The following is a 24,011-nucleotide window of genomic DNA, read 5'->3' as shown; positions in this document are numbered from 1 at the left end:
TTCCTGGATCTGCTAGTGCTGGCATTATGTAAATGATCAGCCTTCTGACTCAGTGTATGTGTTGTGAATGCGTGCTGTACTATCCGTGCGTCACAATTTATTTTGTGTAGCTCAGACACCTACCGCAGTGCTTTATAAAGAGTCTTGTCACTCGCTTTCCTGTAGTGGCTGGATAGGTTACTGGCTAAGCTAAGGGCTCTGCCTCTGACACAGGTGACCTGGGTTTAAATCTCGTCTCTTCCTGTCTAGTAAGCCAGCACCTATTCAGTAGGGAGACCTTGGGCAAGCCTCCCTAACACTGCTACTGCCTATAGAGTGGCTGCAACTCTGGAGCTTTGAGTCTGCCAGGAGAAAAGCACAATATAAATGTTCTGTGTCTTGTCCCTAGGGAGCTCACAATCTAATCCCTACCATAGTTACATGTCCTATCCTAGTCTAAAGCACACCTGAACCGATTAAAATCATATGTGGTGGCCATGCTTGGGGCTACTTTAGTGTCCCCACATACTGTGTGGCCCCTTAGTTTCGCCACTCTCCCCTCTGTGTTGGAGCTATTATTGTGATTCTATACACCATTTATAGTACTGTCCCTCATTTGTCCATTTGTATGAGAGAATGTGGTGAGATCTTTGCCTGGTTCTCGAAACCAGAGATAGTAGTTGGATAGTGTATTGGCTATGGGCTGTTTCACACTAGAGCCTGTTTCCTGCATTTTGACGCAAAGTCGAAACTTTGCGTTAACCAAGGTAAAATTTAAGTCCAAAGACTTTCATTTTACCTTTCACACCCAACGCTGCATTTCGGTACTTTGCGGTTCGACGCACCCGGGTGCTTTTAATCGTCTGGAGCCGGCGTTTTCTAATCAGATGAATAGCTACCGCCGCTGATTGCGTTGCACCGCAGCATCCCGACAACCCGCCGCAGGCTATTGAACACATGCAGGAGAATGGCTCCTGCACGCATTGTTAGATGTGAAAGAGCCCTAAGGGCTTTGCTTCTGACACAGGGGACCTGGGTTCAAATCTCGGCTCTTCCTGTTTAGTAAGCCAGCACCTATTCAGTAGGAGACCTTGGGCAAGACTCCCTAACACTACTACTGCCTATAGAGGGTGCCCAAGTGGCTGCAGCTCTGGCGCTTTGAGTCCACCAGGAAAGCAGTGCGATATACCTGTAAATGTTCTGTACCTTGTCTTGAATGGGGATAGCTCAGATTAATATTGCATAGTAGGGATGGTCAGTTAGATGCAAATTGTTCCTAGTTGCTGCACCTGAAAAATGGACTAATCAAATCCTGCTGAGGTGGGATCTAATTGGACCATTTTCCAGCTGCATAAATTTGCATGCAAAATTTGCATGATCCTGCATCAGCTCAGAACTATTTCACGTTATATTGACCATCCTGATTCCCCAGCTGCTAAAAGGGTGCCAAGCGGAAACCACTCAAACAGATCCAGCTTTGTCCGTTACTAAATTCTTAGCTGGCTGTTAAACTGAATATTATTTTTACTAACAACAAATTGCAGAAAAGTGTGTGCAACACCAATCTGTGCCTCTAGCAATGTTTTTTATATGCTTAATTTTTTTTAAAGTAAGTGGAATGTACAGTCAGCTGGCACAGTTGAGAGTTCAAATTGCAGTTGTGATTAGTCACAGATGAGGGGGAATTAGACAGGCTAAACTCTCTACTCTAAATACATACAGGCGCATTTCCGTTTGCCTTCTGTCTTGTGCAAGAGTTCAGGTCTTAAAGAGAACCTGTACTGAGTAAAAATATTTAAAATAAACACATGAGGTAACTTCAAATGAACATTGCATAGTTACCTTGCCATCAGTTCCTCTCAGAAGCTCACCATTTTCTTCTGACAATAATCCCTTCCAGTTCTGACAATATTTTGTCAGATCTGAAATATATCAGTTGTTGTCAGTAAAATATCAGTTGCTGTCAGTTATAGCTGAGAGGAAAACTGATGTACCAGGTAATGTCCATGTTTCCCTATGGCTCAAGTGGGCGATGTTAAAGAGAAACTCCAACCTAGAATTGAACTTTATCCCAATCAGTAGCTGATACCCCCTTTTACATGAGAAATATAATGCTTTTCACAAACAGACCATCAGGGGGCGCTGTATGACTGATTTTGTGCTGAAACCCCTCCCACAAGAAGCTCTGAGTACCGCGGTACTCTGGGCAAACTGCCACAATGTAACAATGTTCACACACAGGAATTAGCTGTTTGCTGTCTCTAACAGCCAAAACAGCTAGGAGCAGCTACATAACCTGCCCACAGTAACAATGTCACCATGTAATAAATGTCAGAATGTAAATTGGGGAGAGGAAAGATTTTACAATGAGCAAACACTGACCAAATCATTTATACATAATTATGGTAAAAAAATGAAGCACTTTTTTTACTACATTATTTTCACTGGAGTTCCTCTTTAAAGTTTAACTGTGTGCTGACCAGAAAGCAGTTATGGGTAATAGCCATTTTCAAAATGGAGGATAGAAAATTCCCTTGATCACAGTGAACAAATAGGACACGGGACAGGAGAAAGACACTGAGGAGTAGACTACACGGGAGGTAAGTATGACTTGTGTATGTTTAATTTGACTTTTAATTTTCAGTTCAGGTTTTTTTTAATATTAGTCAATCAGATTTCAGTGGTTAATTTAGGCAAAGATTGCGATTGGTTGCTATAGCTGCACATTTCTTCTGGGTTCCTAGCGCACATCCTGATCAATCTGTCCCATTATCTTCCACATTGTGCCAGATCCCAGGAGCTTGGTAGCCCAAAATCAAGACAGCTGGTAGCCGACATATCTGAGCCCTTTAATCCGTAGTCATGAGAGTCATTTATTCTCCAGCTCTTTAGAACTGAACTGTTCTTGAATCCTAAATGAACGTCTCCACTGCTATTTAATAGCCCGAGTCCTCTTAACTTTTGATTTCTACGTGGAATTACGGAACACTTTATTCCAAAACTGTACATCGTGCCTGCAGTGCTAAATGCTGCACCTGCTCCGGATTAAACGTTCCTTGTTACATTCCGCAGGGGAACCCCAAAACACCAAGTCTTACAAGAATGCCACCTTCCTTTAATAGGCTGCAGCAATAAAAATGCCAACTGCCAGGGAATATCGGAAACTGGCACCATCTGGCTGTACACAAATGAAGGCACTTTTCCGGGTGAGCGTAGTCTTGCTTCTTTCTTCCCCCCTTTAATACGTGAGAGTGCAGAGATGGGGAATTTGCAGTGTGGAGTAATTGCTTTGATCGGAGAAGAATGGCGAGATTCTCTTTAATTGACATCTGTTGGGTTGCAGACGTTCCTGGCCAGCGCTGGATGCCAATAGTGCGTTTGGGAGAGAAGCTCTTATTTTCTCATCTGAGGTGTTGCTGTGAAGTTCCACCTGTTGGCCGGGCCGTCTTGCCCAAGGCACCAATATGCAAATTAAATGGAACATATGCCTTTCAATTAAGTTAAATGGCTAGTGAGCATCAAAGCTTGTGTAGTAACTAGCTAAATACATTCCTATGTGTATAGGGAGCACTTCCCAGCTACCCGCTCTGTGCAATGTGTAATGTACCTACAGTAGATGCTCACTGTCCAAAAGAGTTGTTTGTGACTTCGTGATCTAACAGGGCCACTCAATTATTACTATTGATTTATAAAGCACCAACATATTCTGTGGCACAGTACAGAGTAAAGGTGGCCATACACTTATAGATTTGCAGCAGATTCAACCATCAGATATATTTCTGTCAGATGCCAGTCATGTCGAATCTGACAAGAATCTATCTGATGTGTGCCACACACTAGGAACAGATTTCCAATATCTAAATGCATTATTGGACCATTAGATCCAATGCAACGCTATGGGCCATGGATCTGCTACCTGCAGCAGATCGACCTAGATTTTCCATCCTGTCAGATCAAATCTATCGAAATCGGCTGCAAATCGATGAATCGATTTCTGATTGATCGATGGCTGAAATCGACCAGTGTATGGGTTCCTTAACCTCCCTGGCGGTAAGCCCGAGCTGAGCTCGGGCTATGCCGCGCAGGAGGAGATCTCAGCCCCTGGTGGGGCGATTTTCATCCTGTAAAGTGCTGTATGCGCAGCTAGCACTTTGCTAGCCGGGCGTACAGCTTGATCGCCTCTGCTCTGCGGCGATCGCCCGCACGCAGCAGCGCAAGAGGGCCCCCCCCGCCAGAGCCCGGCGCTGCCCGGACCAATGAGTTCCGGACAGCGCTATGGGCTGGATCGGAGACGTCTGACATCAGGACGTCGGCTGACGTCCATGACGTCATTCCGATCGTCGCCATGGCGACAGGAGAAGCCAAACAGGGGAGCGCGTTATATACGCGTTCCCCTGTTTGCTATTGTTGCCGGCGACGATCGAACTAGAGGGACACATGCGCCCTCTAGTGGAGTTTCATGTAGCTACCACTCTGGTAGCTTTACATGAAACATAATTTTTTTTTTTTTAAATTGGATTTCTGCAATTTTTGCAGAAAAAATTAACCGCCAAGGAGGTTAAGAAACAAACCTGGGGTAAGTAATATTTCAGGCAGTGTTATTCACAGGACTGTGGAGTCGGTACAAAAATTATCCGACTCCAACTCTGACTCCACAGCCCTGGTTCTTCATACCATGGCACCCTTGCCACTAACGCCATCACGCCATCTGTAATAGTCTTGATAGGAGCATGCATCTCTCCTCTGTCAGAAAACATTCAGAAAGTGTCCTGAGCCAAAGCTGCTTTGTAATGTGGCTTTCCGCATTGCAATGCGCCACCTATGTGATGTTCCCTGTGCGGCAGATGCCTTGCGGTAGAATACGTTGTAGTATGATAGCGTACTGCATAGTGTGTTACCGGTAAACACTAGCATTATCAGTAGATGTGAAGCAGCTATGACTTTATGCTTCAATGGACCCAACGCAATGCAAGCATGACGTCCGGCGGAACTGTCCCAGGAAAAATGCAGTCTTCACTATGAATGTGGCCTGAGTCATCTACCCATAATTCCTTGCGCCACCTCCCCTGCTTGACGTCTTCTGGTACCAAACAGATGGGGGCACATTTTGTTGAACATTCTTTTCAGTTTTTCTCAGTCTAATATAACTTGTGGCTGATATCGGGCAGCTTATTGATCAGAAGTATGACCAGGATTGATGTTCCATTTTCATCAGTGGGCCGTTGCCTGGCTTTGTGTCCTGCCAAGTAGTATGTCATGTGGTGATGATGTCATGTCATGATGGTGGTACAATACATTTTTGATCAGATTGCAGCTGTTATCGAGATTGAATTCTACAAACTGATGGAATTATTCACAGTACTTTAATGTAGCCAATCTGACACTAGCTTTCATCAACTGCGCTACTTGGAGTCTTTTCTGTTGGGTTGTCATGGCTTCTTTAGTAGTAGGAGCACTTTGTAGAAAGTCCTTTTCCTTCCCCCTGTCACCCTAGTGCACTGAGACACTTCTAGCTGCAGCGCTCAGGGAATCAATACTCACCCGTGCTAAGCTCGCCTGACAAGGGCTGATCCCCGGGGATTAATGCACTGAGTCCTTCCTCTAAGAGCTTATGTGGAGGTACTTACAGTAGTCAGCGGACGACAGTGAGGCCTAGTCTTGTGTCATTTCTTCCAGCAGATAAAGCTGACATATAGATTATTCTTAGAGCTCACATTCCAACTCATTGCAGCCTGTGCTCTTCAGCTGGTGAGGAACTACAAGAACCAGCAAGTGCTTTGTGGGGGGCTCTGGAGTAAGTCAGTCCTCACTTGTTAGAAATGACAAGGTATGTTTCATTCCATCATTATGTTTTATTGTACTTTATCCATGATGTCATTTATTTTTGTAATGAATAATACTGTGGTAGATAAATATGTAGGGACTTTTTAAAAAGACTTGACCTGGATCCTGCTGTCTCCTGACTCAGAGGCAACGCAGATTATCTTTACTTCAGAGACCTTTTTTCTTCTTTATCCTGCCTAGGTTTTTTTTTTTTTTTTTTTTTTTTTTTGTGGTTTGTGTCTGTCAGCTTGTCTGTTCTAACTACACTTACCAGTTGAGGAAGTGAGGAGAACCTTTTGAAGAAACATATATTTTTCTTCATCTATAAGATTCTGTTTTTAAAGAGTAACTGTAGTAAAATAACGTAATTACTTAAATTGATTATATATATATATATATATATATATATATATATATATATATATATATATATATATATATTTTTTTTTTTTTTTTACAATATTCATTTATAAATAATTTAGTCAGTGTTTGCCCAATGTAAAATTTTTCCTCTTCCTGATTTACATTCTGAGATGCAGTACAGGTGGCAACATCTTTAATCCTACATACAGTAATATATAGTTGCAGGAAGTGTTTCTAAGGCTGAAAACCAGGTAAATTACCATAAACTTGGATATCTTGAATGTTTTGCTGCACTCTACGTCAGTACAGTGCCTCTTTAAATATACCCTCCCACCCTTCCCTTTATAAACATAAATTATTGTAGACTTGCTGCTCTCGACAAATGTGTCAGGAGTTCCACTCCACTTTCACCACACATACGGCTCTTCATGGTGATTTACACACAGTGCCTTCATCTTTTGTGGTAATGTAGAAAGGACGACACAAACATGGGTGAATAGTAGAGTTCGTAAACAGCATATTTTTGTGACTAATACTAAGAGTTCACTGGCAATCGCACACAACAAATGTAAGAAACAGGGTAGAAAGCCCCTGACCCACGTCCGCTTAAATTTTACCTCAGAAAACCTAAGTTTATGGCAAGCTTGGTTGTTAATCTTCACAGATTTTGAGGCCTAGTTGCTTAAAAAATGGTTTGGGAAGTAACAAATGGCCTCACAATCTATCACACAGATAAAATACATCTTTTAATAGCACAGAAAGTACAAAGTGCTTTTTATTTTCTTATTTTACTGCCTGGAGCTTGTCCTTGCCAGTCCCGAAAGGAAGTGAAGCCTGCATTGTTCGCTCTGGCTTTTATGTTGTTAGGAAAAAGTAAATTAAACTTTTTACAGGGAAAAAAAACTAAGAAAGAAATCCTTTGAACAAAAGCTCTTTCAGCTTCCGATTGGTGCTGCTTCCATAAACTGTTTGGAATAGTATCATGGGGTGCTCACGACTGGAACTTGTGATGTGGAAGCAAAATGCATGCATTCAATTGGGAAGGACGCCATTGGCCTGGCGGGGCCTGATCAGCCCATGGAGAAAGATTTCTCTCTCACCAGCCCCTCTTTTTTTTTTTTTTTTATTTCCTGTTGGCCTTCTCCCCTAATCTTTCTCCCGCTGGCCAGACCTCATGACAGCAGCTGTTCAAAGAAATTCCATCTGTCCTGCAGCTCTCAGATAAACATTTGCTCAAGCAGCTGCCCCACAACTGGCTGTGTGACCCGCACTGCTGTCATTTTCCTGGCTTTGAGCTATGTCCCTAACGCCTCAGGCTTAGGGCTGACCAATGCTAAGTTTAAGGGCACAAGCATGCTTCCCACTGGAGCAGTGTCAGGGTTCAGTGGTGTTTGCAGGCCGCACTTTGAGGCTTGGAACGCTTTACAGAAACTTCAGTGAGCCTTGTCATTGCAGAAACGTATTACCGCTGTACTACAGAAGCAGCTGTATAGCTGTTGGATCGAACAGTGCGAAGTGTTTGCCATGAGGGAATAGAAAAATATGTGTAGGCCCAGAGTCACTGTCTCTGTATTTGGAGACAAAATATAAATATTTCAACTTTGTAAAAGTACACCTGGCATGAGAAAAATAAGAAGACTACTGACTGTCTAGCTGCCATGCCGCTGCCTTTGCGACACAGGATACTGGACTGGGAGCCGCTCCACTATCGCAGCCCTGGAGGACCAGGCTGCCGCTGTTACCCTTGCCGGGTCACATCTGCTCAGGTCAGTAAGGCTGACTCCCTGCCGCTGCCGCCATCGATGGCAGCACAACACACTGCTCCACCACCAGTGGAAGCAGAGTCCTGCCTGTAGCTCATCCTACAACGCAGCCAGGCTAGCAAAGTCCGGCCTGCGCCCACACACCACTGGACCACTGTGGCCACGGAAGCAGGGTTATGCCTTTATCGCACAGCTCCACCACCGCGGCCAGGGAAGCTAAGGTCTGAACCATCCGCTTTGATGAGGCTCGTAAGCCAGGGGCTAAATTTGCAAGCAAGGCATTGGGAGTTTGTAGGGCCAAGAACTGTCAAGGAGTTGAGGATTGTTTTTTTACAACCATGGGTACGAGGGGACTATGTGTCTATCTCTCATTATATGGTGGGGTCTGGAGTGCTGCAGAGTAGTGAGTGCCGCTCAGATTGTGGCAGGCAGCTCCGCTCGACATAGCTCTTGGTCAGACCCCTCTGGTCTTTCTTCTTCAATGTGTACTATGTAATGTATGTTTGGCGTAATGCTTAACTTTGTGTAATGCTTAATGTATGTTTTCTGTAATTGCTTAACTTTGTGTAATGCTTAATGTATGTTTACTGTACCATCACCGACCCTGTATGTGCCAAAAATAATTCTGGGTACAATCCACCGTTGTACTTGGCGAAATAAATGATTCTGATTCTGATGTTGGTCTTCTGGCTATGATGAGACCTCACTTAAAAATGATGGCATATTGCTGCCATTCAAAACTGACACTGTGTTATCGGCCTGGTGCACACCAAAAACCGGTAGCAGATCCGCAAAATGCCAGCAGATTTTGAAACGCTTTTTCTTCTTTTTCTGTAGCGTTTCAGCTAGCGTTTTTGGTGTAGTAGATTTCATGTATTGTTACAGTAAAGCTGTTACTGAACAGCTACTGTAACAAAAAACGCCTGGCAAACCGCTCTGAAGTGCCGTTTTTCAGAGCGGTTTGCGTTTTTCCTATACTTAACATTGAGGCAGAAACACATCCGCAATCCAAAATCTGCAGCAGCCCGGGAGTATGCGTTTCTGCAAAACGCCTCCCGCTCTGGTGTGCACCAGCCCATTGAAATACATTACCCTAGCGGATCCGCACCCACAAGCGGAACGCAAACCGCAGCAGAACCGCTCTGGTGTGCACTAGGCCAATCTTTGCGTTTTTTTTCCTGAAGTTCTCAAAATTGCTATTTTCTGTTTCCTATTCCTGAATTGATCCATATGGTTGATAGAGTTGTGGGATCAACATCACCCTATAGCAAACAGTCAGAACCCATCCTGTGCTGTTGCGATATGATTGGTTCCTATAGTATGATTTGTGCTAAGCTGTTAACCGCTTGAATTTTATTTTAAAGCCTGAATATGTCTTTTTTGAGGTGTTTCTGTAACTAGAAATAATAAAGTATGCTGCAGTGGCATAAATGAGATAGATTTTTGCATGTTCTAGCAAGATTTCTCTTGGAATCGTACATGAAAAAAGCCCAGATGGAGAATATTTTTTTTTTTTTTTTTTGTAAGCCAGCGTTTTGCCATTTTACATGCACAACGGAGAATTTTTACAAAGAAATGTGGAGCTGAGATGATGTCCTCTGAAGGAAAAATGGAATTACACAGAAAACAAATGAGGCTTCGGCCCAAGAAGCTGACACGCGCGGCCCTTTTCTCTTGCGCTTTCCTGTGGCTGCGTTCGGCCCGCAGAACGGTGAAGGGTTTCTCTGAAAAGGTTGCCGCGTGTGTTTGAGGCAGATAAGCCCCTGGCTTTGAAGTGCGGCCACGTCGAGGCGGCGCGCTCCTGTAGCTGCTGCCAGTCACGGGGAATTAATCACCTCCGCCGAGAGATAAGAGCGTGGAGTTTCGTCAAAGTCTGGCGGGAGGGACAAAGAGACGGCGGCGCCTGTTTTATTTTCCTGGTGCAAGACTACCTTCCAAACATGAAAATACTTTTATTATTGTGTCAGACTGTTAACCTTTCCCTGTGCCAAGATGCCCAAGCTGGAGGTTGGTTTTAGGCATGAACTTCGCTTTCCCCTTCTGTGAGAAAGGTCATGCTGTGAAAGCCCATAGCAACGCTTGTGACTGAAAACCAACATCAGTGGTAATTTTGGGGTACAGTTGTAGAAATAACCACTTCTAGACAAGACACAGAACATTTATATCACACTTTTTTCCTGGCGGACTCAAAGCGCCAGAGCTGCAGCCACTAGGGTGTGCTCTATAGGCAGTAGCAGTGTTAGGCAGTCTAGCCCAATGTCTCCTTACTGTATAGGTGCTGGTTTACTGAACAGAAAGAAAGAAAGCCAATATTCAAACCCAGGCAGAGCCCTTAAAGTGAACCATAGATGAAGCACCCTCATGTATTTTACCACATATATCAGTGGGAACATTAGAGAAAACACCTACCCTGCTCTCTGTTTCATCCTTCACTGTTCAGCTTGCTTCTTACCTGTCCTGATAAAATCCCCGATTGAGCATTCAGTCCGGCTTTGCTCAGGAATCATTATAGCTGAGTCTGTCTTCTGTGATGTCTTTTCAAGCCTGCCCCCTTCTGGCTCTGCTCAGGAATCATCATAGCTGAGTCATTATAGCAAAGCCAGACTGAATGCTCAGTCTGGGATTATATCAGGGCTGATTAGAAGCAGGCTGAACAGTGAAGAATGAAACAGAGAGCAAGGTAGGTGTTTTCTCTAATGTTCCCACTGATATATATGGTAAAATACATGAGGGTGCTTCGTCTCTGGTTCACTTTAACCAGTACACTATTCAGCCACATACCACCCAGTTGTTGCCCAGCAACCTGTGTCAGTTGTTTGAGCATTGGATAGATACAATGGATCACGTAACAACCGTATGGATCAGTTTGACCCAGATTTTCTGCCATTATGATCTAGCGATAATTGGATCTTGTTGGTCAATGTTTTTCTTTGAAGGTGGTTATGCTGTTTCTTATCTTTTAGAGCAGAGAGGAAGTTCTGAGTTCATGTCCGCTTTAATGGTAAAGCAGCAGAGGGGTTACATGCTAGAGCTACAGGAGGCAATGTGACAGGGGCATTCTCAGCACAGTCACTCCATTTATAGTCTGGATGGGGGAATGAAGTCGTGACACAGGAAGTTGGCAAGTTCCTTTGGTTGACAGTGGTGTCACCCACCTAGCTGTGCAGTATGAAAGGTGTATTGCAACCGTAGCTGAGCAGAAGAGCAAATATTTTCAAAGATAAATAGATTTTAGTTGTGTATTTAACTTTTTACAGCATTTAGTTTGTTTCTTCATAATTACTGAATTTATTGCGTAAGGACATCAGCCATTCATCACCAGTTGCAACAGGGCCTCTCCCGACTCCTACGCTTGCCCTTCTAATCGGGGTTCATTTGATAAAGCTCTTAGAGTTTAATGGTCAGTGCTTGTGTTTGGTGGAATCCACGCACTTTTCCCACAAAGTGACAAACCGTTCCTCCATCTTCACCCGCTCCCGCTTTAAAGACGCGTTACTAATGACCGCGATTAATCTCTGTCATTTCTCTAATCATAATTAACTAGACGCCAAGACTTTGCAGCACATCCAAAAACTAATAAACAATGAATTATTACCTGGCCAGGCAGTCCGTCAGGAGGCTGCTGGGAGATGAAACCGGAAGCCTGAACTAATCTATATATTAACAGCCTTACAGCGAGGCCAAGAACGCAGCTGCTGACCTGCGGTCTGGCTTTACTGCTGCGTCAGGTGTTCAGCTCAAACCGTGGATGCAATTGAGAGCTTGCTTTTATTTTGTGCTCAAATCAATAATAATAATAATAAGAGAAATATGAAATTAAAGCCCATATAAAGTAAAAATAAAAAACGGTGCAAATGGCCCACCTGAAGACACAATGGAAACAGAAAAAGCAATGCAAACTAGAGTAGTGGAGTAAAAAGACCTTTGCCCTGCCGACCTACTGAGGGCGCTGCTGTGCTCGCTTCTCTGCTAGTGACAGCTCTTTGGATCTCATCTTGAGAAATGACAGCAACAGATTCCAAATGCAAATAGCAAACTTGAAATGAACTCTGAACCTTGTATCTGCTTACTGTAATTGTAATAATGAGGAAATAACACACCTGACCATGGAACAGCTGAGGAGCCAATTGTCCCATTACTTTTTTTTACATAAGTGGGAGGCACATATGCAAACTGTTTCCTGTATATGCAAACTGTAATTCCTACACACTTCACCTGATTTGGATTACGCTGACTGTCTGCAGTTAAAGGGACTCTGACCTCTAAAAATAAAAGAAATTGGTACTTGGGGCTTTCTGCAGACCACCATAGGTCGGGAAGTCCCCCGGCGTGGTTCTGTCTCCTCTCCCGGTCCCTCCGCCGCATACCGCACCGCCGACACCCGGGCCGGGTGTCTGTCTTCCACTTCCTGAACCGGGACGCTTTTCGTCATCACATCGGCCGGCATGACAGTACTGCGCATGCGCGATTGAATTGCGCATGCGCAGTACTGTCACGCCGGCCGCCGTGATGACGCGCAGCGGCAGACGTGATGACGAAGAGCGTCCCGGTTCAGGAAGTGGGAGCCCGACACCCGGCCTGGTGCAGTATGTGGCAGAGGGACTGGGAGAGGAGCCAGGACCACGCCAGGGGACCTCCCGACCTACGTTGGGCTGCAGAAAGCCCCAGGTAAGTACCAATTTCGTTGTTTTTTGTTTTTTGTTTTTTTTTAGCTCAGAGGCCCTTTAAAGCACATTGTGTTCAATTAATTTCAAATCCATTGTGGTTGTGTACAGAGCCAAAAATGTTAGAATTGTGTTGATGTCCCAAAATGTATGGACCTGACTGTAGATTTCCCAATTGCAGATCAAATGGTTTATGTACAATGGCGGCTTTGAACAGTCTCTTGCTCCACGCCACTTCCTGTAACTGGTTCATGTAAAGACTCATCGGTTAACAGGACTCTGTCAGATTTACCAGCATATCCTATCACTTAGCAATTCATAAACGGTCATTTATCTGTCATTTACAATAATTCTGCAGCAAAATTCACTTCAGTGAACATGAATTACTTGACTTTTCGTTCAGCTTTTTTTTCTATTTTAAGACACCTGCAATCTGACTCATGGACTGGTCCAAGAGTCACCCCTCTGGTATAAAAGCTCAATGTCTATTTTTTTCTTTTTTTGGTACGGTTTCTCAGTAACGTCATTACTGATATTGGCTCTGCATAAAAGGACACGTCTGATCCTCTCCTTCCTCTAGCTGTCAGTGCCAGTTAACGCAGCCGCCCAGTCCTTCCAGATTAGAGCTGACATTAATAGTAAGCCTGTGAGGTGGGCGAGAGGAATTAGCAGCAAAATAAAGAGCAAAATGCCATGGCTGCATCATTGATCGCTGCAATCTGTTGCTACCAGAGGACCAGGCGCTGTCAGCACAGCCTGTGGTACCGCATGGGTTAACTAGTGGGAGGGGTCTTAAAGGAAAACTGTAAGGTGAGGGATATGGAGGCTGCTATTTATTTCCTTTTAAACAATACCAGTTACCTTCCTACCTTGCTGATCCCCTGCCTCTAATACTATTAACCATAGACCCTTAACAAGCATGCAGCATATCAGATGTTTCTGACATTATTGTCAGATCTGACCAGATTAGCTGCATGCTTATTTCTGGTGTGCTTCAGACACTACTGAAGATAAATAACCAGCAGGGCTGCCAGACAACTGGTATTTAAAAGGAAATAAATATGACAGACTCAATATGCCTCTCGTTACAGTTGTCATTTAAAGGAGAACTTTGGTCTTTTGAATTATTTTAGGTTTACCGGAGAACATCAGCTGAATGCGGAATCAAAATATATTGCCCATGTCTTTCATTGCAAAGGCCTGGAGAAAAATAGACCTGCAAAACAGCACTGAGAAATTTTGCAGCAGAAAACCTCCTCACAGGACTCCTCCATATCACATCACAGAGAGCTGGTAATGGGAAAAGCCAGCAGGGGGCGTGGTTTGGACAATGCATGGTGGGAACCGGGAACATCAGTTTAGGCTGAGGCACAGAGGTCCATCAATAACACCCACTGACTACAATATTTCATACTCTTTTAAAGACTGCCTGTCTAGTGATGTCTTAAAGGATACCCGAGGTGACATGTGACATGATGAGATAGACATGTTTGTTCAGTGCCTAGCACACAAATAACTGTGCTGTGTTACTTTTTTACTCTTTTTCTGCCTGAAAGAGTTAATCAATGGCAGTTCCTGTCTGCGTCAGGACTCAGTCAGACTACAGTGTGATGGAAGAAGAAGAAAGTCTGGCACTATAGTTTATTATAGCAAATTAAAAATGCAGAGGTTTGTACAAAACGTTGCTGTGCAAAAATACAATGTACAATGCGAACTGCCGTGCAGTGCTTTTAGACATGCATTGAAAGGATCAAGGAAAACAAAGGTAAGGCCAAAGCTGGTGCACGGCCTTACGACCGTTTCGCTAGGCTGAACGCCAAGCTTCTTCTGAGGTGGAGTGTGCACACTCCACCTCAGAAGAAGCTTGGCGTTCAGCCTAGCGAAACGGTCGTAAGGCCGTGCACCAGCGGCGCCCACAGCTGCCACCTCCTACCACCCAGGTACAGCAATAGGATCTTGTTTTCCTTGATTCTTTAAATGCATGTCTAAAAGCACTGCACGGCAGTTCGCATTGTACATTGTATTTTTGCACAGCAACGTTTTGTACAAACCTCTGCATTTTTAATTTGCTATAATAAACTATAGTGCCAGAGTTTCTTCTTCTTCCATGGACATTGATGTAACGCATTGCTATAGTCTTGAGCACATAGTCATTATACCTGGATGGTGAAGCACAGCATATACCAACACAGTGAACCCCGAGTGCCTACCTGTTCTCCCTACATCTATAGACTACAGTGTGACCCTTACTTAAGAAATGACAACTTTAAAACACTTTCCTAGTAGAAATGGCCTCTGAGAGCATATAGCAATAGATAAAAAGGGTCAGTAGTTAATAGATTTTAGCTCTGGCATACTTCAATGAATGGGTCATTGAGCAAAAACAATAAAATTTTAAAAACTTGAAAAGTAGATTTAAATATAAAATAAAACTGGAATATCTTAAAGCCAATGGGATCCGCTACATGAAAAAATAAACCAGCTACTTACCTAAGGTGAGGTAAGGCTCTGGATCCTAATGAGCCTTCCCTCTCCCGGTGCCCTCGGTGCAGCGCTGTCCCCGGGAGCAGTATTCAACTAAATTGGTCAAATACTGCTCCTTCCACCAGCGGAGGTGACCTCGGAAAGTCTTCAGGATCCTGAGTGCTCGGGCCGCTCCATACTGCGTACGCACAAGGGCCCCTCAATCACGCATGCGCAGTATGTAGCCGCCTTTGGGAGGACTCGGCTCCCGAAGACTTCCAAAGTCCCCCAGTGGCAGGGGAATTGACCGAGGGCACCGGGAGAGGAGAGAGAAGGCTCACTAGGATTCAGAGCCTTCCCTTTCCTTAGGTAAGTATCTGGTTTCTTTTTTTAATAAGTGGTTCTCATTGGCTTTAAAAAGTCTTTTTTTAGGAGAAGGATGATGGATACAAGTGTTTATTTCATTAGTTTATTGTCACCTCTGGTGTCCTTTAATGCCCATCTAAGCCGAACATGTTAGTTTTGGAAAGAATAGGAAAGCATAATCATTACGCTGTCTGTGCCCCGACTGAAGTTTACCTCACTTCCTGTCTCTGGGACCTTTATAGGATAATATGTTAGTCTAGCAGCTTGTGCTTTTATAGGGAGAGGGGATGGCAACAGTTGAGAGCGATTGAGGGAATGGCATACCATGCCGCAGGAAATAAGAGGACGGTGTTGTTAATTCATCCCTTGTCGTTTGGGATTTTCCACAGCGCATTGCTGAACAACGTTGTAAGACAGCCATATAGACTGCATGTTTGGTCGAAATGCCCCCAAACAATTGTGTTGCATAGCAATGGTCAAATGAGGTGTTAAGAATTCCAGCTAGTTTTCAACTTTAATGCAAATTACGTGCAGATTGCAATTCAGCCAATGCGAATTAACAGGTAATGCATTTAATGGTCCCATATCCAAGCAGTATATAATTTGCATTTGAATGAGTATAATTAAAAGTATTGGATAAAATTTATCTAGTGTGTGTACGGGTTTTAACCCTTTAAACTTTTCATCTCTATGCGCTGCAATGCACGGTAACCCGCCCCTTATACCAGAGAGCGGATGGCCTTGCCAGTCATCCTAATGGTGGGCATGTCTCTGTACTGGACCACAAAGCAGAGAGTTAGGGCTGGTGCACGCCAAGAGGGCTTTTATAATGCGCTTGACTAAAGTATTTGAATGGGATGGATCACACCAGAGTGGTGTGATTTTTTTTTTTTTTTGTGTGTGTTTCCCCAAACGCAAACTGCAGCATTTCTGCTGATTTCTGAGGCGATTCAGCCTCAATGTTAAGTGTAAAAAGTGTGAAAAATGGAAAATTGTTCTGAAAAGCGCTGGATCAGGGCTGGTGCACACCAGAGCGGTTCTGAAGCATTTTTTAGAACGCATGCAGGGGGAAAACTGCCTGGCTAATGAAAGTGAATGGGCTGGTGCACACCAGAGTGGGTCGTTTTTTTCCACAAACGCAAACTGAGGGGCTGCAACATTTTTTTAGATTTGAGGCGTTTCTGCCTCAATGTTAAAGTATAGGAAAGTGGAAAACCGATCTGAAAAACGCTAGATCAGAGCTGTCTTCCAGGCGTTTTTGTTACAGAAGCTGTTCAGTAATAGCTTTACCGTAACAATATTTGTAATCTGCTACACAAAAACACTCCAAAAAACGCTAGGCCTGTTTAGAAAACCTCTAAACATGCCTAGAATCGCTCTGAAATCTGCTTCAAAGACCTCTAGCATTTTGCAGATCTGCTAGAGGTTTTTGGTGTGCACTGGGCCTCAGAGCGATTTCCCAAGCATTTTTGTGTCAAAACCAGTACACTAGCCTCTGCACTGTATTGAGAAAAAAAATGCTTCAAAAATCGCTAGATATATATAATCGCTAGGCACATGCCTAGAATTGCCTTGAAAAATCACTTTCAAAAAGCGCTGAGCGTTTGCAAATACGCTAGCGCTTTTTGGTGTGCACTGGCCCTTAGAGGAATATTACACTGTGCTGACTTTATATGTCAGCTTAAAGTGAGCCAGAGGTGAAAATAAACTAGTGAGATAAACAATTATATTTATCCTCTTACTCCTAAAAATGACCTTTTTAAAGGGGAACTGAAGTAAGAGGTATACAGAGGCTGCCATATTTCTTTCCTTTTAATCCATATCAGTTGCCTGGCAGCCCTGCTGGTCTATTTCTCTGCAGTAGTATCTGAATAACACCATAAACAAGCATGCAGCTAGTCTTGTCAGATCTGAAATTAATGTCAGAAACACCTAATCTGCTGCATGCTTGTTCAGGGGCTATAGCTAATAGTATTAGAGGCAGAGGATCAGCACGAGGGCCTGGCAACTAGCATTGCTTAGATGGAAATAAATATGGCAGCCTCCATATACCTCTCACTTCAGTTGTCCTTTAAGTATCCCAGGGTTTTCTTTTATATTTAAACATTTACAAAGTAGGTTGGCTGTTTTACTGTCTGTAATCAGTGGCAGCCTATTAAGTGTCCCAGAGTTAGAAAAAGGTCTATAGTTCATGTTTTTATGCTCTGCTCTAAGAAGTTGTATTCTGCCAGGAAAACTCTTATGGCTGTAATTTGCTTTTATCAGTGATGTTTACTATATTCCTGACAAGGTACTTGACAAGACAGAAGCTGTCACTTCCATGCCTAATTAACTCTTTCAGGTAACAAAATAAGACAAGTAAAACAGCCTGGTTATTAATGTTTTGTACTGTACAGACACACGTTTATCTCATGATGTCACATAGCCTCAGGTACACTTTAATGTACACATGTGAACCCATCCTTACTACATCAGCTTTATGTCAGGATTATTTCTTTACATGGCCTTTGTTCTGTTTTAAGATGATGCTGCTGTTATGGAATAGCGCCCCCTGCATACTCTGTTCTGCACAGCGCTGGCTCATCATTTCATTTCCAAGAAAAATGTGCTTTCACAACTTCTATCTACCTCTTTACTCTCTGGGATCCCTTCTGGCGTCATCCACGCTCCTCCCCAATCTATTATTACCCGCTAATATCCTTTTGTTCCAGCGCTCTCAGTCTCTATTGACCCACATTTCAGCCCGCCGCTGACTTACTCCCGTTTAAAAATTTCTTTATTTTCTCCTCATTAAAATATGTAATTTGACAGCTGTAGCCAAAGGGTTTCATTGAGTTTTTTTTCTTACATTTATCCTGTTTTTTTCCTCCTCTCTCTCGCGCTCTTCCTCTTCCTCCCTCGACTGGCGCTTGTTACAGCTCAATTATACAATTACCCCGGAATCCTCGTGCAGACTGAAGACAGAAAAAGCAAAATATATTTTAATAGACATGTTATTTTGTTATCAGCTGCGCCGATCCCGAATGTAATTGGGAAAAACAAACAAACACATACGTCTCTGTTGTGTGGAAGGGGTGGGGGGAGGAGGGGCCCACGTTTATTTACTTGTAATTGGCTGGTATGCTAGATTAAGATCCAGCATGTTCATTTGCAGGGAAATGGATTGAAAAGTGATTCTTCTGTATTTTTGAGTTTTGTACGTGGCTGAAAACCTGGTGAGAATTCATTAGAGAAAATGTTTGTTTTTCCCTCTCTTCTACATAAGGAATAACAAGTTCAATGGGGTTACAACCAGTTATTTTTCTATTATATTGACTGCTTCAGCATTGAAGAGCTAACGTGATTGGTTGGTTGAGTAATGTACATATGACATCATCTCACGTGTTTCCCCTCTTTTGTTAAAGCGGACTTGAACTCAAAACTTCCTCTCTGCTGTAAAAGATAAGCAGCAGCATAATATTCTTTAAAGAAAAACATTTTTGTTACAGCTGATACAAATCCGGCAATAAATCTGCACTGTCTACTTCCTGTTTTCGTGGAAGCAGACCTAGGGTTAACATCCTATGTTTACAAATTAGCTGCTCTGCCGAGGCAACCAGCTGACACCGCTGAGAGATCAAATTACAGTTGTGATTAGTCACAGATGAGAGGGGAATTAAACAGGCTAAATTCTCTAAATACATACAGGGTGCATTTCTCTGTTTTCTTTCTCACCTGTGCAAGAGTTCAGGTCCACTTTAAAGGTCAGATTGATTGTTGAGCTGTGCAGGGCTACTCGAAATTTTAGCCAATGCTATATTTTATCTTTAAGGGACTTGAGCGGGAATCTGCTACGATGTTGGAGGCGGAGTCTGCGTGTGTAACTGCCAAGCATGGAAGTTCCTTTGTAAAGATTTAATGGTTTATTATGTGTAGAAAGAAATTATTAAAACATAACATGTGGATAACATTCATAACTGCAGCCATTTTTCAAAAATGTTGGACAATGTTTTGTAAGTAAAGTACTGGCTGCGGTAGCTCTGAGCCTTCTCTCACACTATAGCTACGCAGCCAGTGGAAACGGAGCAGCGCTTTTCAGCGCTGCTAGATTTGGGCGCAGCCGGCGCCTCCATAGACTTCAATAGGAATCATTCCTATTGAAGTGCTCAGTGAGTAACGTCGGCTCCGTCAGAAGACAGAGCCGAAGTTGCTTAAAAACATAATAATTCGGCCTCCAGCAATCGCTGGAAGCCGAATTATTTCATTCGTCTACTATCCATGTCGGCCTGGAGGGGGAATAGTAATTAAATCGGCCCGGACTTGTGCAGAAGCAGGATCAGCTATATAACGCTGTATCCTGCGCCCAAGTCTACCGGCGCCGATTTCAAATGTACGCAGTGGAAATACTGAAAGGAAAAGGATCTTTGCTGCAGGAAGTAGAAGCTGATTGTTTAGTTATTTTCAGAAATTATATGGGCAGGTTACTCATCTACATTTGCATACACTGTGTTAGGCCTACTGCATTTTGTTTTATAGGAAGAAGTGGCAATTTTACTTTAAGCGGATCTGTCTTATTTACACATATATCTATGAAATACTGGATAGCATATGTATGTCTGGAAGGTTCCAGAGGATGCTTATTTCGTGTCTCAGTGGCTAGAAGAGCAACAGGTGTCCCAATCCCTTTCAGAGAACTTTGAACATCAGTTTAAAACTTCATTTAATTTCATTCAAAAATGCCTTCGTACCATTATTGCATTATTTTTGTCCTCCATTGTCAGTATAGCCCCTATGTGCAGACTCCAAATAACCTGCCATCTTAACAGCTCCCCCTGCTGGCTGTGTCACCCCTGTTTCCTCTTCCCCACCTGGGGAAAAAAATTAGAATAAAAAAAAAAAAAACACACTGCACTTGCATAACTTCACGGAAGCAAAAGCTAGCTTCATTTAACAAACTGAGGCTGGAAAGACACAACGGTGACATCGGCTCACAGAGAACAGCGTTTATGTAGGATAAAGGTATTATAGCCAAAGATCATTTTACTATTAAAGACCATTTCCAAACACGGCAAAAGTTATGAATAATACTGAAAACCATTGAACCTCTTAGTTTATGTTGTTGTTTGTTTCCCTATTGTCCTCACTTTCTGTTCTGACAGGAAAAGACGTAAATCTCCTGATCGGGACAGAGGCGTCTTCAAGTAAATCTTTCTTTATAGAATGAGGAAGAGATAAAATCCCTGTCCAGTTCTTTTTGCTGTCCTGTTATTCTGAGCCCCAGGGCTGCCAAGACAGACACAGACAATTTATATTGGCCTCAATTCACTAAGCTTTATCAAACACTTTATCAAACGTTTGATAATTTACCTCATGGGTAAAAACTAATTTTGAATTCACTAAGGTGTTATATTATGTTATATATTTATTGAACATTTTATCAATAAAATATTTGATAAATATTTAACACTTTAGTGAATTCAAAATTAGATTTTACGCATGAGGTAAATTATCAAACGTTTGATAAAGTGTTTGATAAATCTTAGTGAATTGAGGCCATTGTGTTTTTCTCCTGGCAGACTCGCAGCTGCAGCCACCAGTGTGGACAGTAGCAGTGTTAGGGGTTCTTGCCCAAGGTCTCCTCACTGAACAGGCATACTGAACAGGAAGAACTGAGATTCAAACCCTGGTCTCCTGTGCCAGAGGCAGAGCCCTTAACCAGCACACTTTCCAACTACATACCAGCAATCACATTAAAGCTAAGGAGAACATGTAAATCCCAGACAGCGAGTGCAAAGCTCTCCTCTGGGGACACAGACAGCAGAAACAGCTCCATGGAGTTAACACACTTCCTTAACACGCTTCATCCAAAACTAGAGGGGGGGGGGGGGGGGGGGGAAGCTTTGGCTGGAATTAGGCTTCAATGAATCCTTCCTGAACAAACAAGAAATGTGTATGGAGAATTCGGGCGTGTTTTACATGAGCCTGGTGTGAGTTATGGCTGTGGTCAGTGCCTGGCTCGCTAGGCCTCGCTTGCTTCCGCAGGCTGGCGTCGCCTTTATTGCACTTGGCCACTTTGCAGCTTATATATTTGCTGGTTTGCTCACCTAGTAGGTTTTCCATGTGCTGGCGGGGATTAGTGTATACATATAAATGCCTATGACCCCTGTCTGCGTAGCACTTGCTCTCGCCGGCAGCCGTCTCAGATAAACATTACTTCTGGAGATCAGTGCTGGCACTGTGACTCCAGACACTGCACACTGCATTACGATCTACTCTGCTTCCAATGCCAACCTGCATAAATCAGGCCTGCGCTGCATAACAAGCCAAAGATTTCATGCACCCATGTGGGATCCACTTACCAGGAGCCAAGAATATATTGCTGCTTCATCGGCAACAGGGATGCATGGGCACAGGCAGTCTAGCTTTCCTACGGTAGTGTCTGGCATTTAGTGATGTCATCACCGGCTGCCGTCCTTGTGCTCCTGCGCTGGAGGTCTCTGCTTTTAATGGGTAACTGTCAGTACAGGATTATGATTATATTAGCTGTTATTCATGCCCACGTCCTCTTATAAGTTTCACAACACGAGTACTTCGGCAAATGCCTCCGCTATATTTAAGCCCGGCTTGTTTGCAAACAATGGCTCGGTTTCTTTAAAATCTGCTTATGGGTCCTCTCTCTTAATTAAGTACATTTGTTTAGCAAAACTGCCTAAAAATAATCCTCAGATGATGTTATCGGGATCCTGGCGCAGAATCAAAGCCTTGCCTCTAATTAAACGAGGCCTGTGATTTGTTTTGGAGCTGGCATACATCTCCATGCTAATGAGGCAGCTCGGGGGAGCCCAGACCCTCTGCTCCCCACCACAGGCCTGAGGGTGGCTGTGTGGTTCCGAGGCTCCTGGCCGGGCCTTTAAAACTCCCATCTTGACGCCTTGAAGGGCTTCAGTCAGGCCGTACTGCTACCGAGCCTTTCATGTTCAAATTGTTAACTTGCCTCTGTATTAATATAAGCAACAATATGTTTATCTTTGTTATTTTGAAACTAGAATATTAGGGGTTTATTTTTTTCCTGAAAGGCTTCTAAGGATTTTTTTTGACTCCTTGTGCATTTGGAATTGCCAGCAATGTGCTTTAAAATTCTGTAGTGGGATAGACGAGTATTTCTCAGGACTGGGTACCGCTGTGATACCTGTGCTTTTTTTCTGGGTTTGGTCCCATAGTCAGTTTGCTGCATAGTCTGGTGTGGATCTAAGCAGTAAATCTTAGATTCATGTACCTTAGTTTCCTGTCGAGATGACAGTGCAATTTTATTGGACAGACGAGGTGTCAGGTCGTGGTCCAAATGCCTTCCTCATCCCATCCTTACCCTCACAAACTACACAGAGAGCAGACATGAGCTATGAGCTTGTCTTTCAATGTGAGCATAGAATGGATTCCTTAACTACTTCCTTCCTTTTTCTTTACTGCTGGGATATTGACTCTTTGTGACCAGTACTGCAGCTCAACAGAATTTTATCTCACTGTGTATTATGCAAACAAGCATCCTTTGCACAAATAGCCAGTGGCTTTATAAAAAGGTTAAAGCAGTAGGATCAGCCATACTATTCCAGGGAAAAAAACACATATATAAGTAGATAAATACTTGATCTACTTGCATAACACATGTATTGTACTGTCCACGTTTTGATTTCAGTGAATGTTCTATAGTAAATTATGAGAATTCTGTTCCTGGTGGGGGCCATGTCTTTTGCCCACAGTAAAGGCTAACTCGTGATGTCATTTCTGCCCTTTACTTTTTTTCTTGTCTCCTCCAATCACTGAGTCACCTCAGCCTTGCTTGTAAACACAAATGAGTAGGGGATCAGGTTTCAGATAAGCAGCAGACAGGGAAATAAAGGGAAGAGGAGGAATATATTATAGATAAAAAGAACCCCCAGCATGCAATTCTTTGGCACTGACTACTAAAGAGCCAGTGCTCCTAAGGTATATGATAACTCAAAATCATAACAGCAGAAAACATTTTGAAAGTTTTGAATGCAGGATTAGCATCTTTATCACTTAATACACTTAGACCAGTTGCTGTTGAAATTTGATTTTTATGGTAACGATACCGCTTTAAGAAAAGAACACTGTAAATGGTTTCTCATTGCATTTAGCACAGAGTGATTTGAAGCATACACCTGGCTTTTTCAAACACACTGAGGAGAGGTTTAAAGCTTTATTACGCACTACTAAGAAAGGCGCAGGAAGAAGAGTAATAAACTATAGATGCAGTCCTGGCCACAGAGAGATAAAATACACCTGAAGTGAGAGGGATATGGAGCCTGCCATATTTATTTCCTTTAAAACAATACCAGTTGCCTGACAGTAATGTACCTCACCACACACACAACACCACCATTTGTGGTCACACTGCAGCACCCTACTCTTATATAAATAGTTGCGCAGCTCATGAATCAAAAAACGAGCAACATAAAATTAACATGCCTGCGTATTATTGGTGGAAATGTTGCCATCAGCTGCCCAGGGATTGAAAGTGGTCACTGGCAACATTAACTCCTTATGTAAGACCACTGCTAGCTTCTAGTTTTAGTATCTAGCGATATATCAC

The 24,011-nt window shown here is 43.2% G+C and overlaps 1 protein-coding gene and 1 long non-coding RNA gene across 12 annotated transcripts in view; one reads left to right on the top strand and one right to left on the bottom strand.

The window, feature by feature from the left end:
* PLXNA1 (plexin A1) overlaps positions 1-24,011 on the top strand; it is a 508,150-nt gene that overhangs the window by 241,147 nt on the left and 242,992 nt on the right. The window contains exon 1 of one of the 11 annotated variants that reach the window (XM_068253094.1): positions 1,530-1,588. The exons of the other annotated variants lie outside the window; for them this stretch is intronic. Within the exon in view, the coding sequence (XP_068109195.1) occupies positions 1,559-1,588 (30 nt within the window). The 5' untranslated portion in view covers positions 1,530-1,558. Of the gene's footprint in view, positions 1-1,529; positions 1,589-24,011 lie in introns of those variants that run through there. 11 annotated transcript variants of the gene reach the window in all.
* The window catches only part of LOC137532514 (uncharacterized), a 37,548-nt gene that overhangs the window by 9,741 nt on the left and 3,796 nt on the right, over positions 1-24,011 (bottom strand). The window contains exon 2 of the long non-coding RNA XR_011023944.1: positions 18,270-18,375. This is a non-coding gene — a long non-coding RNA (uncharacterized lncRNA). The remainder of the gene's footprint in view (positions 1-18,269; positions 18,376-24,011) is intronic.

Source organism: Hyperolius riggenbachi, chromosome 9 (assembly GCF_040937935.1).
Source record: "Hyperolius riggenbachi isolate aHypRig1 chromosome 9, aHypRig1.pri, whole genome shotgun sequence".
Lineage (NCBI taxonomy): Eukaryota > Metazoa > Chordata > Amphibia > Anura > Hyperoliidae > Hyperolius > Hyperolius riggenbachi.
Note: the sequence above shows the minus strand (reverse complement) of the source record. Positions and strands in the feature narration are given on the sequence as shown.